A 20,458-nucleotide genomic window follows, 5' to 3' on the forward strand; every position below is an offset into this window, starting at 1 on the left:
TCTGCTTGTAAATGCTGCCATGAGAACATGAACAAACTCTAGGCAATTATACAACTTTGTGACAAAATTAGTCCCTGATTCAGACCAAAGGAGACGACTCTAGGTCTGAGAGCAGCCTTAGTGACTAATGGAAACGACAGTTTTTAAAACTGGTCCATTACTGACTGAGAGGGCTGCAGCCAGCAGCAATGAAACAGGCTGTTTGCACCAACAACTTGCGTCTGCTTAAAGTGCTTGTTTTTGCCACTGACAGGCTCACATTAGTATTAAAAGTGTCTGACAACATTGTGGAAAGGATCCCTACAGACATAGACCTTTTTGTTAAGAGCAAGATCCTTTTTGTTTAACCAGAAGCAGCTCTGAGATTGCTATCGCCAAATGCACCAGACGCCATTTAGATAAAAGGCAATTGAATTTGGTTGAAATAAACATTTAATTCACCCTGTTAGATGTGACAATATGCTGGCGTTACATGTGCTTAAATGACTATTATTTGAATGGAGTGTGGTGGGTGTGGTGATGGTGAATTCAGGGTGTTTCTGGTTAGACAAAAAAAATCAAACTCTTTAACAGGAAGATCTATCTCTGTAGGGATCCTTTCTACAAATTGACAGACACTTAGAGTAATGATCTGAGCGTATCTGTGGCAAAAACAAACACTTTAAGTAGACGTAAATTGATGGTGCAAACACTGCAGCCTGTTTTGTCACTGCCGACTGCAGCCCTCTCGCTCATTAATGGACCATTTTCAAATACTGCTGTTCCCATGAATCACTTAGACCCATAAACAAGGGGATAGGGTCCAGCTTGAAAAATACCAAACTTACCCTTTAAGTAGAATTACATTGAATTTTTTTGTTATTAGTATGTCTTCCATTTAGGTGAAGACAAAGGCCACAGATCCCACGTTCTTTATCATGAAAAAGCCACTACATTTGCCAATAGAGTGACCTACTTTCCCTCAATTTATTGCGGTGGCATGAATGTCTGATAACACACCCATGCTTATCATAGGCCTCAATTTTTAATAATGGGATGCATCATACATGAGAGCAGTGATGGAGCCTGGTGGATGAGGGCGACTCTTCACAGCGTCATTGAGTTGTCTGTAATACCCCCTTGAAGTTCTGCATTTCCTGATGTTTTGCACAGAAGAAAATAACACACCACCACAGAACTAATGGAAAACAAGTCTCGACCAGATTTGTTTGACTCATCTTTCCTGTTACTACTCCTGTACATGACACAGCTTCTGAGAATAATTCGGTTTTTCGGAGAATGTCTTTTTAAATTACAGTTCACAGTTTGAGATGCAGAATATGGCATCGTTCAGTGACAGGTACAGACGGGTGAAAATGAAACACTGGCACCATGGGGAGGATACAAGGCAATAATGCCACATAAATACAACAAACTCAAAAAACATAATGTAAGATAATGAATAAATATGAATAAATGACTGAATAGACACATTAAAAGGCTGTAGATCTGCATTAAAGACTCATGTGACTTAACCAAAGGTTTTTAAAGCATTCGACTTGTTAGAGATATAAATGTTGAATATTTGACTTACTGTGGCTTTTTCCTCTGTTTGAAAGTGTTGGATTATTTGTGTGACTTTATTTGGACATTATGAATGACAGTGGGAGACAGTTAAAGAGATTGATTGTTATCATTGAACATTTGTTGATATTCATATATCGTAGCTTTCCTTCATTCAGTTGTATTAAGTGTATTTTGATGGTGAACCTCTTGATTTTTCAGATCGTGCACCGCACCCTGGCTGCCATGTTGGGATCATTAGCAGCCTTAGCTGCTCTGGCTGTCATTGGTGATGTAAGTCACTTTTACTCCTAGTCCTATTTTACCAGGACCAGACTTAGAAAAACTGATTCAGCAAAACTGCTTTTATTACAACTCGTCTTGACTACTGTAACTCACTTAATGTCGGGATTAGCCAAGCTTCCCTTGCCCGTCTGCAGCTTGTCCAGAATTCTGCTGCCCACCTCTTAACACATACTTGCAGGCGTGAGCACATCACACCCATCCTGGCTTCCCTTCACTGGCTCCCTGTACGGTACAGAATTGACTTTATGGTGCTCCTATTTGTTTGTTTTGTCAGCCTTATACTGCCCACCTTGATCCTTAAGATCGACTGCTCAGCTGCTGCTGACAGTCCCCAAAAAGAGGCTGAAGCTCAGAGGGGATCGGGCCTTTGCCATTACTGCTCCTAAGCTCTGGAATGAGTTGCCCTTGCACATTAGACAGGCCTCCTCACTTCCTGTTTTAAAATCTCATTTAAAAACACACTTTTATTCCTTGGCTTTTAACACACTGTGATTTATTTGCCTTGTTCTTGCTTCCTTGTAGTGCACTTGCTGTGAAATGTTTTTACCCCTGTGTTTTTATGTCTTTTAATTCTCTTTATTTCTACTCCTGTGTAATGTCTGTTGAAGCTCATGTTTTATTTCTAATGTACAGCACTTTGGCTAACCTCTGCGGTTTCTTAAAGTTGAGTTGAATTGAGTACTCTTCTGTTTTAGTGAGCTGTAAAATGAATAATGCCTAGGACAGGGGTCGGCAACCTTTACTATTAAAAGAGCCAGTTTTGGCCAAAAAATTAGAGGAAAAATCTGTCTGGAGCCACAAAACATATTTGAGCCTCATAATAGAGGTAACACAGCATTTCAAGCCAAATTTAGCCCATCAACATTATTAATAGGTCTAAATGAGCACTGTTTTTGATCAGTTGGTACTTTAATTTTGCAGGGTTGCTGATGAAAACAAACAAATTTGTCCACGCACTCTTAAATTCTCTCAGTTAGCCTAGCAAGGCAGCCTCAAGACTACAGTGGCCATCGCCAGTGATGTGTTTAGAGGAAAAGGTGCCAGGCCAGACATATGACGCACATTTTAGCTGATGTTAGAACATTTATTTTAATTGGTGTATAGACAGTTGAACAGTGTAAAAATCACTTTAGGCCTACAAAATGATAAAGAATTAAATGTAAAAACAAAACACAGCTATTCGTTTCCATATAATTTTTCTGTCAAAGCCACAGGGAGCCACTGGAGCATGCGGCTCTGGAGCCACAAGTTGTCTACCCCTGGCATAAAACGATGTAACTTTGTCGAATTATGAGTTGGAAATCTGCCAGCAATTTTAGGGAACAATAACAGCAGCTTGAAGTTAGCAAGAAAGTTTGCTAGCCAACCTAATTGAATTGGTAATTGTTTGGGCCAAGTAACACAATTCTCTAAGTTACGCTGCATGACTATGGCGTAGGGGAAAGATCACATCCGGTAGTGTTTGTAGAGAGCAGCTCTGAAAAGCAGCAAATTAAGATTGTTCTCTTCATGACACCAACATGCTAAAAGGTGCTGGGTGACTGACTGTACAACTAACATGAATAGACAAATCCAAGTCTCAGTTTTATATCATACCATTTGGGGAATTGCGAAGGAAAAAGAGGCCGCCATCAAGAGGGCTCACATAAATGCTAACAGGAGTGTCAACCAAAACAGTCCCTGGCAATGATGGTCTCAGGCAGAGCATGTGAGCGGAGCGGAGCTGAGCGGGGAGCGGGAGGATTTTGTGTTGAGCGAGGAGCGGCTATTTTTTTTAAAAGGTGGAGCGGAGCCTTATCTCTCGCTCCAATTTCGCTCCGGTCGCTCATGCCCCACCTAGAATGCATCTTTGCACCTGCGCACACCCACACTATTTTCTTTCAAAACTATGGAGTTTACTGTGTACTTCAGAAAAGAAACTGAGAAGAGAAGCAGCGGTACCTTGGAGAGAGAGGCGAGCATTCTGGTTTACTCCCCCTACATACTCCTACTTGAATCACTTTTTAAGCCAGCACAAAGATAGTGCCATCATGTTAGACAACCAAAGGCATGATTCAAAACCAATCAGGGCGAGTTTTCTCTCATATCTTGCCTTAACTCACCAGAAAGGTCCTCAAAATAATCAAATGTCATGGTGGCCTTGATATTCTTTAATCAAAATGTAAGTCAAGGTTGTGGAATTAACCAGAAATTCAAAAATTTGCATTGTACACACCACAGAATACACAGCTCCTTTTAACTGTCCTAATTAACTGTAAAAATATACTTTAATGTGCTATGAACTTATTTCCTTCTAATATGTCTTTTTTTTATAAGGCAGTACTGAATGATATTACATGATGTGTATGATGAATGGAGCTGGGTTATAGCTGACTTCTTCCTAGTAGAGTTTCCCTGCCAAGAGATTTAAATGGCTGCAAAAATTATACATTTTTTTTAGAAATACAGAAAAATAATAAAGAAAAATAAAATTCCGATAAAATAAGATTAATGAAAATAGATGAAGGGGGCTCAGCTCAGTTAATTAGTTGTTGATTTCTTAATTAATAACCAGGGTGTCAATATGCTCCGAAAAGGTTGCCAGGTTTATGAAAAGTCTTTAGGGAACCTCTCAGGGAGAACCTAATCCTCTCAAACCTCACAGCCAAGTTTTTAAGTAAGAAAAATGGACGGCTGAGAAAGAAGCTGATGGTTCTTTGTCTTGGAAATTTCTACTTAAACATCATTCATAATCTGCTGCAACAAAATATTGTGGAAAAGTTAGATATTATAACTTGGACATTTATTTCCAAAGTTCCTACTTATGCAGGAAAAGCAAAGGTGTAATTAATAACACTAATTATGGGCTCCAGTTTGAGGGAGCCTGTGCAGCTCACCTGTGACACTTCAGTGGAACAGAGCCATCGTTAGATTTATAAGTTCCACCTGTGCTTTTCCTGCTAGAACAAGTCAAAATACCGTCTGTGGAAAAAGACCTAAAGCACCCAAAAGGAGGATCTGGGCCAGGGAGGAGTTATAGCAGCGCTCAGAGACACAGTCAGTCACAAATACATTTGTTAAACTTGTCTGAAAGTTTACTGAACAAAAGAAGAAGAAGTTTGCCTGATCTCAGCTGAGGATTATTGTATCTGACACTCATTTATTGACTCTCTGCTTTTTCTCCACAGATCATTTCTAATAAATCCCTGTGAAATCTGATTATTGTCTGTGTCTCTCCCACAGCGGCCCAGTCTGGTTACTGTGGTGGAGTGGATCGACTATGAGACGCTGGCTCTTCTCTTTGGCATGGTTAGACTCTTAAAAACAATGTTTTTTCATATCTTTATTTTACTCAACAAGTCTCCTTTTGGACAGTCTCTTATTTAGTATTCGCTGAAGTTTTTACTTCCCTATCTGGAATCTTATCTCCCCTTTTATACACTTTCTATCAGTCGTTCAACTGAAAGTGAAGTCTGTTTCTGTGGAGGCAAGTGAAAAGATCTTGTCTCGAAAACCAACGTGTGAAGTTAAGTTTGGTAAAAAACTGAAGCGTACAACTGAAACTTCTCTACAAAGGTGAAAGCAGAATTTTATTTATTCTGTTTTTAGACCCTTTATAACTTTATCGCCGATCACATCAATAATTAAGTATTGGACACTCATTTTTCACACAAAAGATAATTCTGATATCTAGATTTCATATTGCTGCATGGACACAGATGGTAGCTTCCTTTGGATGACTTCCACCGTCAGCAGCTGCCACTGAAATTTCCATCTCATTCTGCGAAATAAACGCAGAGGGAGTTTCTGAAAATATTCCAAATGTACAGGCAGTAGTGGAAGAAGGATTCAGATCCTTTACTTAAGTAAAAGTATGTAAAAATAATCTGTTACAAATAAAAGTCCTGCCTTAGTAAAAGTATCCAAGTATAATCAGGAAAGTCTACTTAAAATATTAAAATCAAAAGTACTCAAAGCAGGAAAATCCTCACATTTGAGAAGCTGGAAACATGGAGAGGGAATTTTACATGAAAAATGACTGAAACTATCAAAATAGTTCTGTCAGTCAACTACCCATTTTCAGCTTTACTTGTAGGCATGGATGGATTACTGAATGGACCTAACAGGCACAGACCCAGGGGCCCAAAGTGTCAGGGGCCCCCCTGACCTTCACTTGCCAAATTTAAAAAGTGAAATTACTACATAGCAACCAGGAAGAGAGTAAAAATGACCACGAAGAGACATAAAAGACTACATAGAGATACAAATGAACTGCAAAGAAACACAGGCAAAAACACAACATGATGACAGAAAGACATAAAGCATCTACAAGGAGACACAAAACAACTAAAAGACACAATTACCTCAAAGAGACACACATTAAGACAAAAAATGATCTCCAAAGAGAGCCAAAAGACCACAAAAACAATGCAAAATAACCACAATGAGACACAGAATTACCACAAATACATGAATAACAACCACAAAGAAATGCAAAAACCACCATAAATTCTGTGTGTCTTGCTCAAGCCCCCAGGAAGTGAGCTGGGCTTGCACTCCACCCCCATTTTGTAGCAAAAATGCCTAAAATGACATACCAAAATTAAAATGATTGTAGCTTCTGAAATGCTCTGACTACATGCATGCATGAGATTTTGTCAGAAAGAAAACTCCCTGAAGTTTCTTGTGAAAGTGTCAGAAACACTCTAGGTGATACAGAGACAGAGTAATGGGCCTCTGAAGTCAGTAAAAAATCGAAGATTTTGATTCGCCTAAAATAAAAAATGTTTTCAGGATGAATAACGGTCTGTGGCTTCATCTGTGCAGGTAAATGACCTTATGGGGCTGTAGACACACTTTCAATGAACACTTGTTTCAAATTTGAAGAAGGTAGCACAAAGTATGACTATTCCACAGTGTTTTTTCCATGAAAAGCTCCAGGCAGAGCTCCAAAAGATAAGTCAGGAATATCAGGTGTGATTGTGATAGCCGATGTTGTTTATGAAACACCATAAAATATCACCAGAATAAAGCCACATGAAACGTGAAAGTTATGATCCCACTTTCTAGACGGCATATCTCAGCCAAAAATAGTGGTAGGAGTAAGACTCCTACCTTTTATAAACCAGCTAAGTCCCTGCTAACAGCTGCTCATAAGATCGTGTGTAATCCTTTAACTTTTCCCATCGAAAAACAGCATGACATGACTTGTCACCACTCTTCACGATTTTGGACTATGTGTGTTTAGGCTGCTCTGGTACGAAATACATAAGAAATAAAAGAAAAATGATGTTATTATTGAAAAGTCGAGAGCTTCCTGAATCCGACAATACCAAACATCACATGGTTTGATGACGTAGCATGCCTGGGAGATACCATTTAACAGAGGAGGAGAGGAGCGAGGACACCGGCGTCCTTGCAGAGTTAGAGAGGTTAAAGCCAAATTTTGTAGTGGCCAAACAGTGGTACTGCAACTTCCAGGGTCAGTCACGAGATGCCATTGGTCCTAAATGACTTTTCCCCTTAGACTTGCATTGTGAAAGAGACGTCTGTAAACCAGTGGATACATTTATTTGAGCGCCACATCCCCCACAAACTGACTTGTTTCACTATCAGAATTTAATCCATTCAGTCCAATAACATTTGTAAAGTCTAGAAGAGCCACAAGATTAAATAATTTCATGGCCACACTCGGCTACACTGGGCCCAATGATGCAGAAGAAGCCCTGATCATCTGGGTCATTTCATAGGAATGAATGAGGTCATGACTTTGATTTTGTATCGAGATCTCTTAATACATCTGTGGTCTTGTTTCTATGCAGGTGAGGTGGTGGGGCCCTTTGCATATCTGTGCCCAGGGGTCCATTGTCCCATAATCCGCCCCTGCTTGTAAAAAATAATTAGTAAATTAACTAAAAGAAACTAAACCTGTCAGATGATTGTAGTGAGTGTAGTGGTAAGTAGTAAAACATTTCCTTCTGAAGTGAAGTATAAAGTGGCATGAAAAGAAAAGACTCAAGTAAAGAACAAGTACCTCAGATTTGTACTTGAGTAAATGTACTTAGTGTTGCCTTTGCTCTCATTCTGCTGTCACACTGCTCTGGGTATGATAATAAAATATCAGTGAAAAGAATATCTTAGAATCCTGAAAGTCGAGCACACTGGAAATATCTCTCTCTCACTGACCACCGTCTCTTACGTGAGCACCATCTTGTTGTCTGTGGCGTCTATTTTTGAAATATCAGGGTGACATTTAATCTTGTTACATAATGGGAAAATGTTTAAACAAATGTGCCCTGTCTCTTCCAGATGGTGCTGGTGGCCATTTTTTCAGAGACTGGCTTCTTTGACTATTGTGCTGTGAAGGTGAGTTATCTGTAGGATAATAATGAACATGAACATGTTTTAAACGCAGTATTATAGCAGGTATTATATATCCATTTGCATGTTAATCTTTGGGATACTGAGTGACACGTCTATGAAAACAGCTGCCCGCTGGTGTTTTAAATTGTCTCGAAGGCGACAGGCTTTGAGCTATTTCTGAAATCAGCACTGATACATGACAGGCCTGCAGTTTTCATGTTGACTTATCTGACATGAGCAAGATGTGGGAAGACCTTTGTAATGTGAAATGACCTGACACGTCTTGATGCCTATCTTTACATCCTGACTCAAAGTACAGAGCTATAATAGGCTGACAAGAATGACGCTTACTTTATTTTGTGGGAAAGTTCAGAGAACTGGGTCAATACTGCCGATTGAAACGACCCAAATATGTTTAATAATTCTTATTTATAGAAGACGAAAGTGTTTTTACTGTAACTATCTCAGTATGAACTAACAGGCATCGCCTTTAAACAATCTGTTTCTTAACTTGGATCTACATGTATCCCACAAATAATAACGGGATGCACAAATTAGTCTGATAGCACCTTCATCCTTTCTGTACAAGGTCAAGGTTTCCTCCCATCAGGGAAACAGCTCAGTTCTAATCCTGACTACTCTCTGTGGATGGTGAAGGAGGGCGAACGCCTTTGTCCTTCAGGTACAGTAGCACTCAGACCTGGAGAACAGAGGGATCATGCAGGCTCATGAATTTTAAAGTGTGAGTCGGACAAGGGCAGGCACTCCAAATTAAAATACCTTCTCTGGGAACAACTTAGTGGATCTGACACATCCTACTATCACATAGAAAAGGGGGACCATGCTGTGCCACTCCTCTGGGGATAATATAGAAGCCCTGAGAGACGAGGGGAATATTTCTTTTGTGGGCTGTGTTGGCCAAAACAAGTTTATCTCCTACATGCAAGATACTAACTAATACACTGGAGATATCATCTGCACATACCTAATCAGAGTTATTATGTTTTTGTCATAGACCTCATCCATTTAAAGCTACTCTTACCTTTCTTGCATTTCACACAGCACTTAGAAAAAATTTGAACATCCACAACTCCCGCCTCCCTCCAAAGCCCCATCCTCCTCCTCCTGCAACTCCACCTCCCTCCAAAGGCCTACTCCCCCCTCCCCCATTACGTCCTCATTACGTCTATGATAGACGTAGGCATTGGCAAGGTAACGTTAGATACACGGAAGAGGAGAGAGAGTGTAACGTTACAACCAAGACAGTTAAACGCAACCCCGGAGTTTTAAAACTCAACAGGAGTCAGTGATGACTGATGAGTTTTAGAATAAGGTTACAGTGCTAACGTTAGATAGTAGCGTTGTGTTGTCATAACGATATAGCCTATGTTACATTAGACGCAAACTAAAAATACCTGTCCAGCAAAAACTCTGCGCCCATCTCGTCCCTTTTTAGCTCAGGATAAAGCTGCATCAGTCTTCGCCATCACAGAGCAGATGTTGACCCGAGTTTTGGCACTTGCAGCATCGAGTTCTCTTGTAGTGTTTAGTGCTTTTTCTGCAATATTCTTTCTTTTGCCAACTGATTTCCCTGTTGGAGCGACTGGAGGTGGAAGCGGTGGTCCGCATTTGTCTGCCGTTGTTACGGAGAAAAGTTTATATCCAAAAGTGTCCCTGTTACTAGCCTATTTGTTGTCTCTTTGTTGTTTTCACCATTAGTGTGGACATCAATTCAAGATGGCCACCAAAAGAACCCCATGGGCCATGAGTTGACCTTGGCAACGAGAAAAAAATCTTAACTAGACACCATTAGGGTCCTAAAAATCCAATTAAATCCTAAAATCACAACATCATAAAATCAACCTACTTGTTCATGTTGAATTTGGCCCAACTTTCAACTTCCTTTGTACGGTGCACTCAGTGCTTCATTCTGCACGGTTACCTCACTCTCCAAACAGCCTAATTAAGCCTAATGGTCGATACTCTGTGCTTCTCAAGTCAAGGAATGGCTGAATTTCAAGGAGGCCAAAGGACTGCTCCAATATCAAGGATCCTTCAAATTCTACTGAGGACTGAGGCTACATTTGATCTCTAACAACATTAGAGAGTGTGTGAAAATCACAGTACCCTGAGACCACCTCAGGCTGCTGAGGGTTAATGAGGCACACCTGGGCGCACTCACTAGCCTGTTCCAGTGTGTGTTGACTGAATGCTAGGAAGGAGTCTTGTGTTGCTTCTGTAGGACCCGACCTTGACTTTGAGAAGCACCAACTACCTTGGCCAACCTTGACCGTAATGCCTCTCAGGGCTGTTAAAAACTGTGTGCAGCTCTGTATTATACAGCTTTTGTGGAGTGTACTTCCAGTGCTGCTACTCATAATGGAAATTTTAACATTCAGGTGCTCATTCATGATGTGTCACCATGACATTCTTGATGCTTTGAAAGGCTAAAAACAAATCTCCTAAGTGTCAGAACTGCACTCCTACTTGAAGTGAATTAAGACATCAACTTAATGGGTTGCTAATTGCCTTTAACGTTGACTCATTGTCATATTGCCGCCTCTCCCTGCAGGCATACCAATTATCCAGAGGAAGAGTGTGGCCAATGATCATTATCCTCTGTCTCATCGCCGCCATTCTCTCTGCTTTTCTGGACAATGTGACCACCATGATGCTTTTCACCCCCGTCACCATCAGGTACTGTGTGGCCATTTAAAATGACCTTTTTTGGGTTTTACTCATGTGCAGGTGGACATCCAGTAGTTGTGTAGTATGAGTTATAAGAAAACCAATAGTCAGGTGCTGACACAGTGTTTAGATTTGAGATGGCTTCAGAAAGAAATTATTATACCTTCTGAAACTTTTTGCTGATAGTATTATTGTTCAATGGTCGTATTAAGACATTTATTTTCTTAAAGAAATTGTTTTATGTTTGGGAAATAGACTTTATTGCGGGGAGTTAGATGAGAGGATTGATACTGCTGTCATGTCTGTACCATGAATATGACGTTAGCTTTTTTTAGCACACAAACTGGAGACGGACAGAAACAATGAGCTTGGTTCGGCACATAACTGCCATAAAAGGATGAATTAGGTTTTTATTTGTTATTAAAGGGATAGTTTGGATCTTTAGAAGTGGGGTTGTATGATGCACTTATCCATAGGCTCTCCCTCAGTTTGGAGAAGCAGGCGGGAGTACCACCAGGGAAGCTAAGCAATATACTGCTGTAGTGGAGGGAACAGCAAAACATATTTTAGCCACCTAAACAAAATCCGTATCAGTTTAATTGTACGCTATAATTAGAATATTTTCACCACTTAACCTTGCCATCAGACAGCCCTGTTAAAGGCTTCATTTCCACACGCTATGCTCTCATTAAAGCCACCAGGCTCCACTGACAAAAGCAGTAATTTTAGCTTGTTGAACACACACGCTGCAGGTCTACTGCTGCCTCAACTGGTTGGTTTGCTTGAGTTATTGTGTGACCTTGGGTGAATCGAACTAAACCTTTGAAACACCAAAGTACACAATAACACAAACAAGCTAGCTGATTGAGGCAGCAGTAGACCAACAGCTCCTGTGTTGAGTCATGTTAAATTACTGTTTTTCTCAATGGAGTCTGGCTTGGAAAAGGATGATATCACGGCTTCAGCTAACCGTCGGAAATCACTGTCTGACAACAAGGTAAAGCCATGAAACTATTCCGAATATACTCTACACTAACTGATATTGTTTTTTTAGGTGGCTAAAATACATTTTGCTGCTGTCCCCGTCAGCAGCAGAACATTGTGTAGCTTCTCTGGCAGTACTTCTGCCTTCTTCTCCAAACTGAGGATGTGCCGACCAACATCTACTGTATATACCTCATATGACCCCACTTCAAAAGATCCAAACTCTCCCTTTAAACAAAGATATAACATGTTAATTAGCAAGTGTTTGAGGTGCTAGCACGCAGACTTTGATATCCAATATCCCTATAGTATCATTTTTATAGTCATGTCAGTTGATAAGTTACAACTTCCTGATTATATTCCAGCCCTGGATAACACACATTGCTGAAAACAGAACTACTACGCAGAAGCTGCAAACTACTGCAGAGCAGTATCGTACAAATTAACTTTATGTGTTCCACCCACCTCTGTCTCTCCTTGTTAGTGCATCTATTTCAGCCTTTACAGTGAACCCTTATTAAGTTCTCAAAATTGCATTTGCTGCTGAAAGGTCAAAATATAGATGATATTTGACTCGACTGAAATTAGACACCTGCTACAAATAACACAGATCCAGGCAAAACTGTGCTCTAATTTGTTATCAGGCCGACAGGGTGGCTATCCTGTGCAGCCACAATGTTAAAGGACCAATGCTTTTTATCTTCCAATATCCTTTTTTATATTCCTGTATTTATTTCTCCCACTCGGCGCAATCTAATCGGGGCTAAAGGGCTTTTCTGTCTCTATCTGATTTTGCAGGTTGTGTGAGGTGCTTAATCTAGACCCCAGACATGTCCTGATTGCAGAAGTAATCTTCACCAACATTGGAGGGGCCGCCACAGCTGTCGGAGATCCACCCAATGTGATTATAGTATCAAATCAGGACCTGCGCAAAGAAGTAGGCACTTTCACAGCTCTCTGCCTAAACTTGCACTAATACACTGTAACAGATCAGCTCGGTGTAATCTGACACATCAACCAGACGCTTAGTAAAGCAAACATAATGCTCTTCATGACATGTGTGTGACAGAATAATAATAACATGAAGGGGAAATTGCTGTTGGAGCTGTACAGATGGTCTGACAGGTGAATGACAGACTGAGGAGCACGTCATCAGAAGTGGATTCATGTCACTTTCTTTATAGATAGTGGTCAGCTCTTCTAGGTGGTGGTTTGGGAATTGAGGCAGCAGTATTAGTTACATTAGTTGAGTTTGTAGGATATTTGGAAGATTGTGAAATAGTTAATGAGGTCACTGCCATGATCAAGTGAAGCATCCTTTTGGTGGTGTTTACGTGTTTATCTTATCTGCTTGTGTGTGCGTGTATCTGTCTCTCCACAGCTAATCTCAGCCTAATATTTGGTGTGCACATTTATGACCGTATGCTCAAAGACCTCTTGTGATTATGGTGATTCACAATTGTGAAAAACCCATTTTATTGACTGGTTTATACCTTCACTGACTCCTCACTCCTCTTAAACAGCCAATAGGGGCCACAAGTCCTCAAAAAAAAAAAAAAAAAAAAGTAGCACGTAGCAAAAGCACAGAGCTAAAGTCATTCCTGGGTGTCTTCTTGGCTAAAAACAAAAAGGTTTACTGTCTGTTGCCGGCCACATTTTGGCCACAAACGCGACATCCATAAAAAAGTTTGCATTGTTTTTTAACTAGAGCATCTGCAGATTAATTCCATACCCAAAATGTTATGATTATCTAAAGTTAGACATGACATGAGATGACAACAAAAAATCCCCACTTTTGTTATCTTTGCTGCAATCATGACTGTAACGGAGCCAGGAGAAGTTTATCTGCCAGGAAGCCCTTTCTTAGTTACGTCTGGGAAAAGATCCTTGTTCTGCCAGAGGGGGCTAACTTCTCCAACGTGTGCGACAGTATCACTGAGCGCAGTGTCTAGAGTGGCTGCAATCAGCTCCATCCGCCGCCTAGCAGATATCTGCACTCTACTGAGTGCACTCTTTGACTTGTGTTTGTACTGATTAGCATTGCCCTTCAGGAAGTGTCAGATATTCTACTAGAAAAGGAAACAAATAAATTACCAAGCTACTACCACAGACTGGAAACACTCAGTGCCGCTGTTTCTTTCAGTTTGACCCTGTGTGTATGTGTGTGTGTGTGTATGCTACACACATATGACTGACAAGCTTTGGCAGCATGGTGGCACCTTACTCCTCAGTCTGTAAGGAGTGCAGTTGAGTGTTTTGAAAATCTAATTTTCTGACAAAGTGTTTGGGTAATTATGAAAAAAGCATCACTGCAATGACAGTAATAAATGCTCACTGAGAAACCAGGCTGACAGTTATTAGTCCAGACAACTCTGCTTTGACAGATGGGGACTACAGCGCCATTTCGAAACACTAATAAACATTTTTTTGATGTTATATTAAAGGGACAGTTCACCCCAAAATTAAAAAATACAATTTTTTTCTACGACCCTGTAGTGCTATTTATCAGTCTAGATTGTTTGGGTGTGAGTTGCTGTGTGTTGGAGATATCAGCCATAGAGATGTCTGTCTTCTTTCTAATATGATAGAACTAGATGGCACTCTCAAAGTGCCAAAAAAATACATTCGAAAAACTCAACAGCAATCTCACGTGCCAGAAATCATGTCCTGGTGACTCAAGATAATCCACAGACCTTGTTGTGAGCAGTTTCATGTAAGAACTATTTCCTCTCTACCAAACTACGCCTGCCAACTGTGTTACCGCACAGATGGAAGCGTGCATCTACTGCTAGCTCACCTAGCACCACTGAGCTAGCTAACATTACAGCCAGTGGTCGAATTGTTAATTTTTAACAAGGGGGATGCAATGTAGCTTTGATTTTTTTTGTGTGCACACATAATCAAATATGACAGCACAGATGTGCAAAATTAATCAAGATAAAGAAAAATGGCATGACCTATACCTGCTGCCTTTAAAAACACAAATAATGCAGGAGTATTGCTATTGCAATACAGACAAAAAAAAATTTAGAGTATAAATGAGAGTAGTTCTGAAATAGCTGTGAAAATTATTCTTAGAGTCACTCTTATCCTATAGACATTTCCTTAGCCAGTTATAATTTCTCCTTACCTGTGAAGCCTTGGGCTGATAATTGGTGCTGCTGTCAGGTCCCTGTCCTGATACCTGCCTGGTTTCTCCCTGTCCCTCTTCTATCTATTGCAATAATATAGATATAAATGTGCAAAGCAAAATTCATAAATAGAATTAGGAATAGTAGTGGTGACATTGCTGTCGAAATTAATCGCACAGTCACTTTTGTGCTCTGGATATTTTCTCTCAGCCAGTTATAATCTCTCCTCACCTATGAGAACCCTGCATGATCATTCTTGCTGGCTTTTGATCCACTGTCTCCTCCCTGACCCTGCTCTTTATATTGTGGCAATAAAGTTAAAAAAAATATGTGCAAAGCAATAGTGAGCACAAGTTCTTATTAAGGAGGAGTGGGTTTATTCCTAACATGAAACTAGCTAGCAAGTGATTTAACATAGGTAACAATAACATTAGCATTCTTGTTAACTAGCTTAACTTGATATATTGGCATCTATTAATTAGTCATCATTTAGCTAACATTATCTACATGCAACAGCATTACTCAACTTACACGGTTTGTTTGGAAGAAACTGTGCAAGGTTTTTTGCTTCTTGCTGACTGGTTTGCTGAACATAGTTAACACACAGCAGCACTATCCAGTAACACGCGTCTCGTCTGTGCGATTGATTCAGATCACAACATGACAGCATGTGTATGCGCCTGATGCCGTCTACTCATGGTGCGTTTAAAGACGGCTCGGAAAAACACGTTACCACATGTTAAAAACGAATTGAACGGTTGTAACGGCTGCAAAAAGTGCGGGGGACAGAGGGCACAGATACGGGAAGTGCAGGGGACATGTCCCCTGTGTCCCTCTCTCAAATTATGTCCATGCCTGCACACACAGATTCTAGATTAACAAGGGGGATGCTTTTTGGTCAATTTTCTAACAAAGGGGATGGCATCCCCCCTCAATTCGACCACTGATTACAGCTCAGCCAAGGAGGACACTATTAATGTTTACATCTTTCGCTGTCACAAGCACAAGCCTCTTGTCCATGAGTAGATGCACTCTTCCTTCTGCATGGTAATTCAGTTGGCAGGTATAGTTATGTTATATTGGAGAGGAGGCAGACATCGCTACAGCTGTTATCTCCAACACTCACACCAAAACAATCTAGACTAAATATGTCCCTTTAAATCAAATGACGTCCAATCCAACTAATGAAAGCAGCTTCACAAAGTTGAACTGCTTTAACTCATTGATTTGGCGTCTTAGTCTGAACATTAATTCAACAGGAGGCAATAAAGAAGACTCTCTTGGGAAAGTTCTTTCTGCCCTCGGGGGGTCAAAAAGTACTTCATGCATTTTTAGAAACAAAAGCAATTCATCATGGTTCCTCTACACAGAATGCAGCAACAGGCCATCCCAATACATACCCAATACATAATAATAATAATTCATAGAGCGCTTATCAAGATTCTCTTAAAGCCACCCTATATAACAGGTTAAATAAAAGCTCCTAGAAAACTTAAAAGTGTGTTGGGTAGTCATGCACACACTGTTTACCTTCAGGTGAGGGTTTGTGTTGTTATTCTAAAGCCTTTTATATAAACTCTGACATTCATGACCTGATGCAGCCTCCATAGTGCGTACACATTCATAGTGTACATACAGACATTTGCAAATGTGTTATTAGTATGCGCTGAGGGTAAATCTAATCATCTGTGTTTGCTGGATTGTACTCGACAGATGTTATCTCCGTTCAGCACAATCATGAGTTGTGACCCCTATTTATGTTGATGTGCAGGTGACGAATGGAGATGTAGCGGCAGGGAATTTTTTTTTTTATTTTTGCTGCTGCAACCATAAATCAGGTGAATTAGAAAAGTCAAAAGAGTAAAAAGAAACTAACACCTTCCTACAGTATGTCAAGGTAACTGCCCAGTGTTACAGTACATGTTGCTCTACTTATATAGCCAAACATTAATAAGATCTGACCTTGAATATGTAACTCCTCCTTCATATTTTGTTTTTTTTTTTAGCAGAAATGGCGTACAGTTCATATAGTCACTATAAGCAACAGAGCTGCTTTAAGAATCCCTCTTCTAGATCATTTATATTTAATTATTTCTGACACCTGTGTGGGTGTAGTACTGCTCCTTCCTGCAGTATACTCCCCTGCACCCCAGCAGCAGCTTATATTGGTGTGGCTCTAGTCTTTTATCAGGGGCATGCTGGGGCACACTGGAGACCCTTTCTTTGGGATCAGTGTGTGATTAAACTTGTGATGGAGACAGTGTCACTCACTCTTGATGCAATAACGTGTGAAACCATGTAACTGAATACCCAAATCTTTCATAGTCAATAAATATATATAACATAACTATATATACTAGTCCATACCCATTGAGTGCACAGTTGCCCACGTACAGTTTCACAGGGTGTGTATGGATAGTTAGTGGGCTAAAAGTAGTTGAGGTAGCACGTTGAAAGGCAGATAGTTAAAGTGTTCATATGTTGTATTGACTTAAAAGTGGGGCGCACTGGTAGTTCACATGGGAAAGGTGCGGCTAGCCCTCGTTGCAGCAGCATACCATGCCATGACTCAGTCAGCCTGTTCTACATATCTACCAAGTTTAGTAAAAATCCATATGGCGGTTAGGCCTAGATAAGAAATTAGCTCTCTAGCGCCCCCATTTTGTTTGATGGGGTCAATAATGGAGGGGTCCCCTCAGATTATGTGTGGTCATATGCCTACAAAGTTGCGTGGTGATGGGTGAAACCCTTGAGATGTTATACACCTTTATGTGATGAGCCACGCCCTCCGCAATATTCATTGCCTTATAGAAGCTCAGTTTTAGTAAGTTTTCCAACTTTTGCCAAGAGGGAACTTTACATATTGGTCCCTAGATTATGTTCACCCAGTTTCATGCAGATCGCTCAAACTTCCTAGGAAGAGATCCATTTGAAGTGATTTCCAAAAAATTCAAAATGGCGGAAAATCTATATAAGCGGAGGTTATGGGTTCTTGAGGCAAATTTGTTCCTCATGAGGAGAGGCATCTCTGTGCAAAGTTTCATGTCTCTACGACATACGGGGCATGAGATATGCCCATTCAAAGTTTGCAATTTCAATCGGTTGCTATAGCGCCCCCCTTTGGCCAATTGATGTAATATTGCTTCATTGGCATCCTCCTATGACCCTCTACCACTGTGCCAAATTTCACATGGATTGACCAAGTCAGTGAGGAGAAAAACGTGAAACAGAGACACAGACAGAGTTTTCATCATTATATAGTGAGATACACACAGTCCTATACTATGCATGTCCACCACCCACCCTAACCACCACCCTACATAAATGTAGTGTTTCAGTATCTTAAAGAAACTCTGAACATAATCCAGGCAGTGTTTATGTTGTCACCACAATGTCATAATGAAAATTAGTAAAATGTAATTTCTAGGAGACAGGCTTTGACATATCATCTTTCAGCCTAATGAACACTCACTGTACATTGTTTTTCTCTATCCCCCCATGATATTTTGAAAAACCATTAAACGGCAAGTTGTCCTCCATTGTATAGATTGTGACAGAAGTGATGTCAGTAAACGGCAGTAAGAACATTTTCCTGGGTTAATCAGAGCAGCCTGTCGCTGTCTGAAAAGGGCAATGACTTGTAGGCTCTTCTCATAACCTTCACTGTTCTTATACTCAGAGGGACATAATACTACATCACTAGAAGACCTGACATTTTCCCCGCTGCTTGATGTGGCATCTGTTTACTGTGTTTGACATTTTAGCCTTTGCGGGTGCAGCAGTATGTGGTCTCCTCCCGTATACAGTAGCTCCTACCACTCCAGGCTCCCACGGCCCGCTGTCCGGTTTGTCTTGGCTCAGTTTCCCAGGTGACGCAGCAGCGGCACGCTCACTCGGTCATGTCTGGCCTCTGATAAGGACAGCTTGTGTGTGCATGCATGGTTTGCTTGCCTGTTTGTTTGTTTGTTTGCAGGCTTGCTTGTTTGTGTCGAGGGGATTTCCGGGAGAAATCCAGAGATAGAAAGAATGGCACAGCTGTGAGGCGTGTGTTTGGGCGATTCTGCCCCTCCTCAGAGTGTCCTTGTATTTGATTTGTTACAGAGCAAGGTAGCATGGCGCATACAAAATCTCTACCTCCTTTTGGTATAATTTCTTTGAGGGACATTAGTGACTCTCCTTGCCAAATGGATCTCCTCCAACCGGTCAGAAGAGGCGTTGACATTGGCTCTGAAATGTGGACACACCGGGGTCACAGTTTATGGCTGCAAACAGAGATACATTACAGCAGCAAAACCACTAAAACCAGTACAATATTTTCTAGTGGTTTGCTCTCTTGTGTCTTGCCACTGAACAGTTGGAAATATGTGAGAGAGATTTACTGGACTGACAGAGATATAGGGAATTCATATTATTTTTTCTACCTCTAGGTTCCAACTAAAACATAAACTGTAGAGTTTTCGTTTACAGCAGGCTTGTATGTGCAGCTATCTTTAACCCCTGAGGCTGCCCTGAAGGTCACAGCACACAGAGAGAGGAGATATCTATTAACCCAGTTCCCAGAATAAATGTTGGCATTGTATGTTTCTGTAAAGCATAGATATGTTACATTTGCATTATGTAGCTGATATGTTGAAGCTTTCAGTTTTCAATGTCATGCTGTGACAGCACTGGTTGTGTGGCTATAGGTTCAGGCACAACAACTTCTTGGTTACAGTTGGGAAGACTTTATGTTTTGGCTTAAAATACCCACTTTTGCCACTACAAATACAGCTGCACATGTGCTGCACTGAAATACACAGACATGGCTGGAGACAACAAGGGAGGCTGAGCTTCCCCTAAAATTTCATAGAAGAAATGGTCAAATATGCACTGTTGAATTTACATTAAAATAAGAATTTACATTGCATGAAACGTGCGCTAGGATGCGTTTCACATCATGACTATAATATTCAAACATCAGCTGTTTATCACCAGTTTTCAAATGCGACCTCCCTGTCATACATTCTCGTGTCAGCACGGTGGACGCGGAGCCTCCATGCATTCCTATGAGACGGCGCTGAGCAGGTTTTTTTCATGCAGCAAAGCGAGACGGTCATTGGATAAATGTGACAAAATCGTCACTTCCAGGGAGGCTCAGCTTCCCTGGGACCTAATGGAGCGGTAGGCGGGAGAGGACACTCGGTGTATGCATCATGATTGGAGGAATTGTCTAAAAGGCTGAACCCCTTTGTGACTGACAGCGTTTGGAAATACACATCGGCATTGTTGCATTTCAAGCTCAGTCCCATGTGGATATTTGTGAGTGGAGTCTTCTGACAGAGTGCCGTCCAGAGTTCCTTATTTCCATAAGCGATATAGCTCATTTTCACCGTTTGTAAACCCATCTGAAAATCTTTGAGGTGTGTTTGGCTGTGGTTTTATGGCATGAGTGTGGTTGAAAAATGGCTTCAATTAAATGTTCCTTT

General features: G+C 40.7%; 1 protein-coding gene across 2 annotated transcripts in view; it reads left to right on the forward strand.

The window, feature by feature from the left end:
* oca2 (oculocutaneous albinism II) overlaps window positions 1–20,458 on the forward strand; it is an 86,097-nt gene that overhangs the window by 16,623 nt on the left and 49,016 nt on the right. For both annotated transcript variants that reach the window (XM_033620927.2, XM_033620928.2), the window contains exons 10-14: window positions 1,765–1,836; window positions 5,071–5,136; window positions 8,137–8,193; window positions 10,763–10,887; window positions 12,661–12,799. In XM_033620927.2, the coding sequence (XP_033476818.1) occupies window positions 1,765–1,836; window positions 5,071–5,136; window positions 8,137–8,193; window positions 10,763–10,887; window positions 12,661–12,799 (459 nt within the window). The remainder of the gene's footprint in view (window positions 1–1,764; window positions 1,837–5,070; window positions 5,137–8,136; window positions 8,194–10,762; window positions 10,888–12,660; window positions 12,800–20,458) is intronic.

This window comes from Epinephelus lanceolatus, chromosome 6, assembly GCF_041903045.1.
Source record: "Epinephelus lanceolatus isolate andai-2023 chromosome 6, ASM4190304v1, whole genome shotgun sequence".
NCBI classification, from domain to species: domain Eukaryota; kingdom Metazoa; phylum Chordata; class Actinopteri; order Perciformes; family Serranidae; genus Epinephelus; species Epinephelus lanceolatus.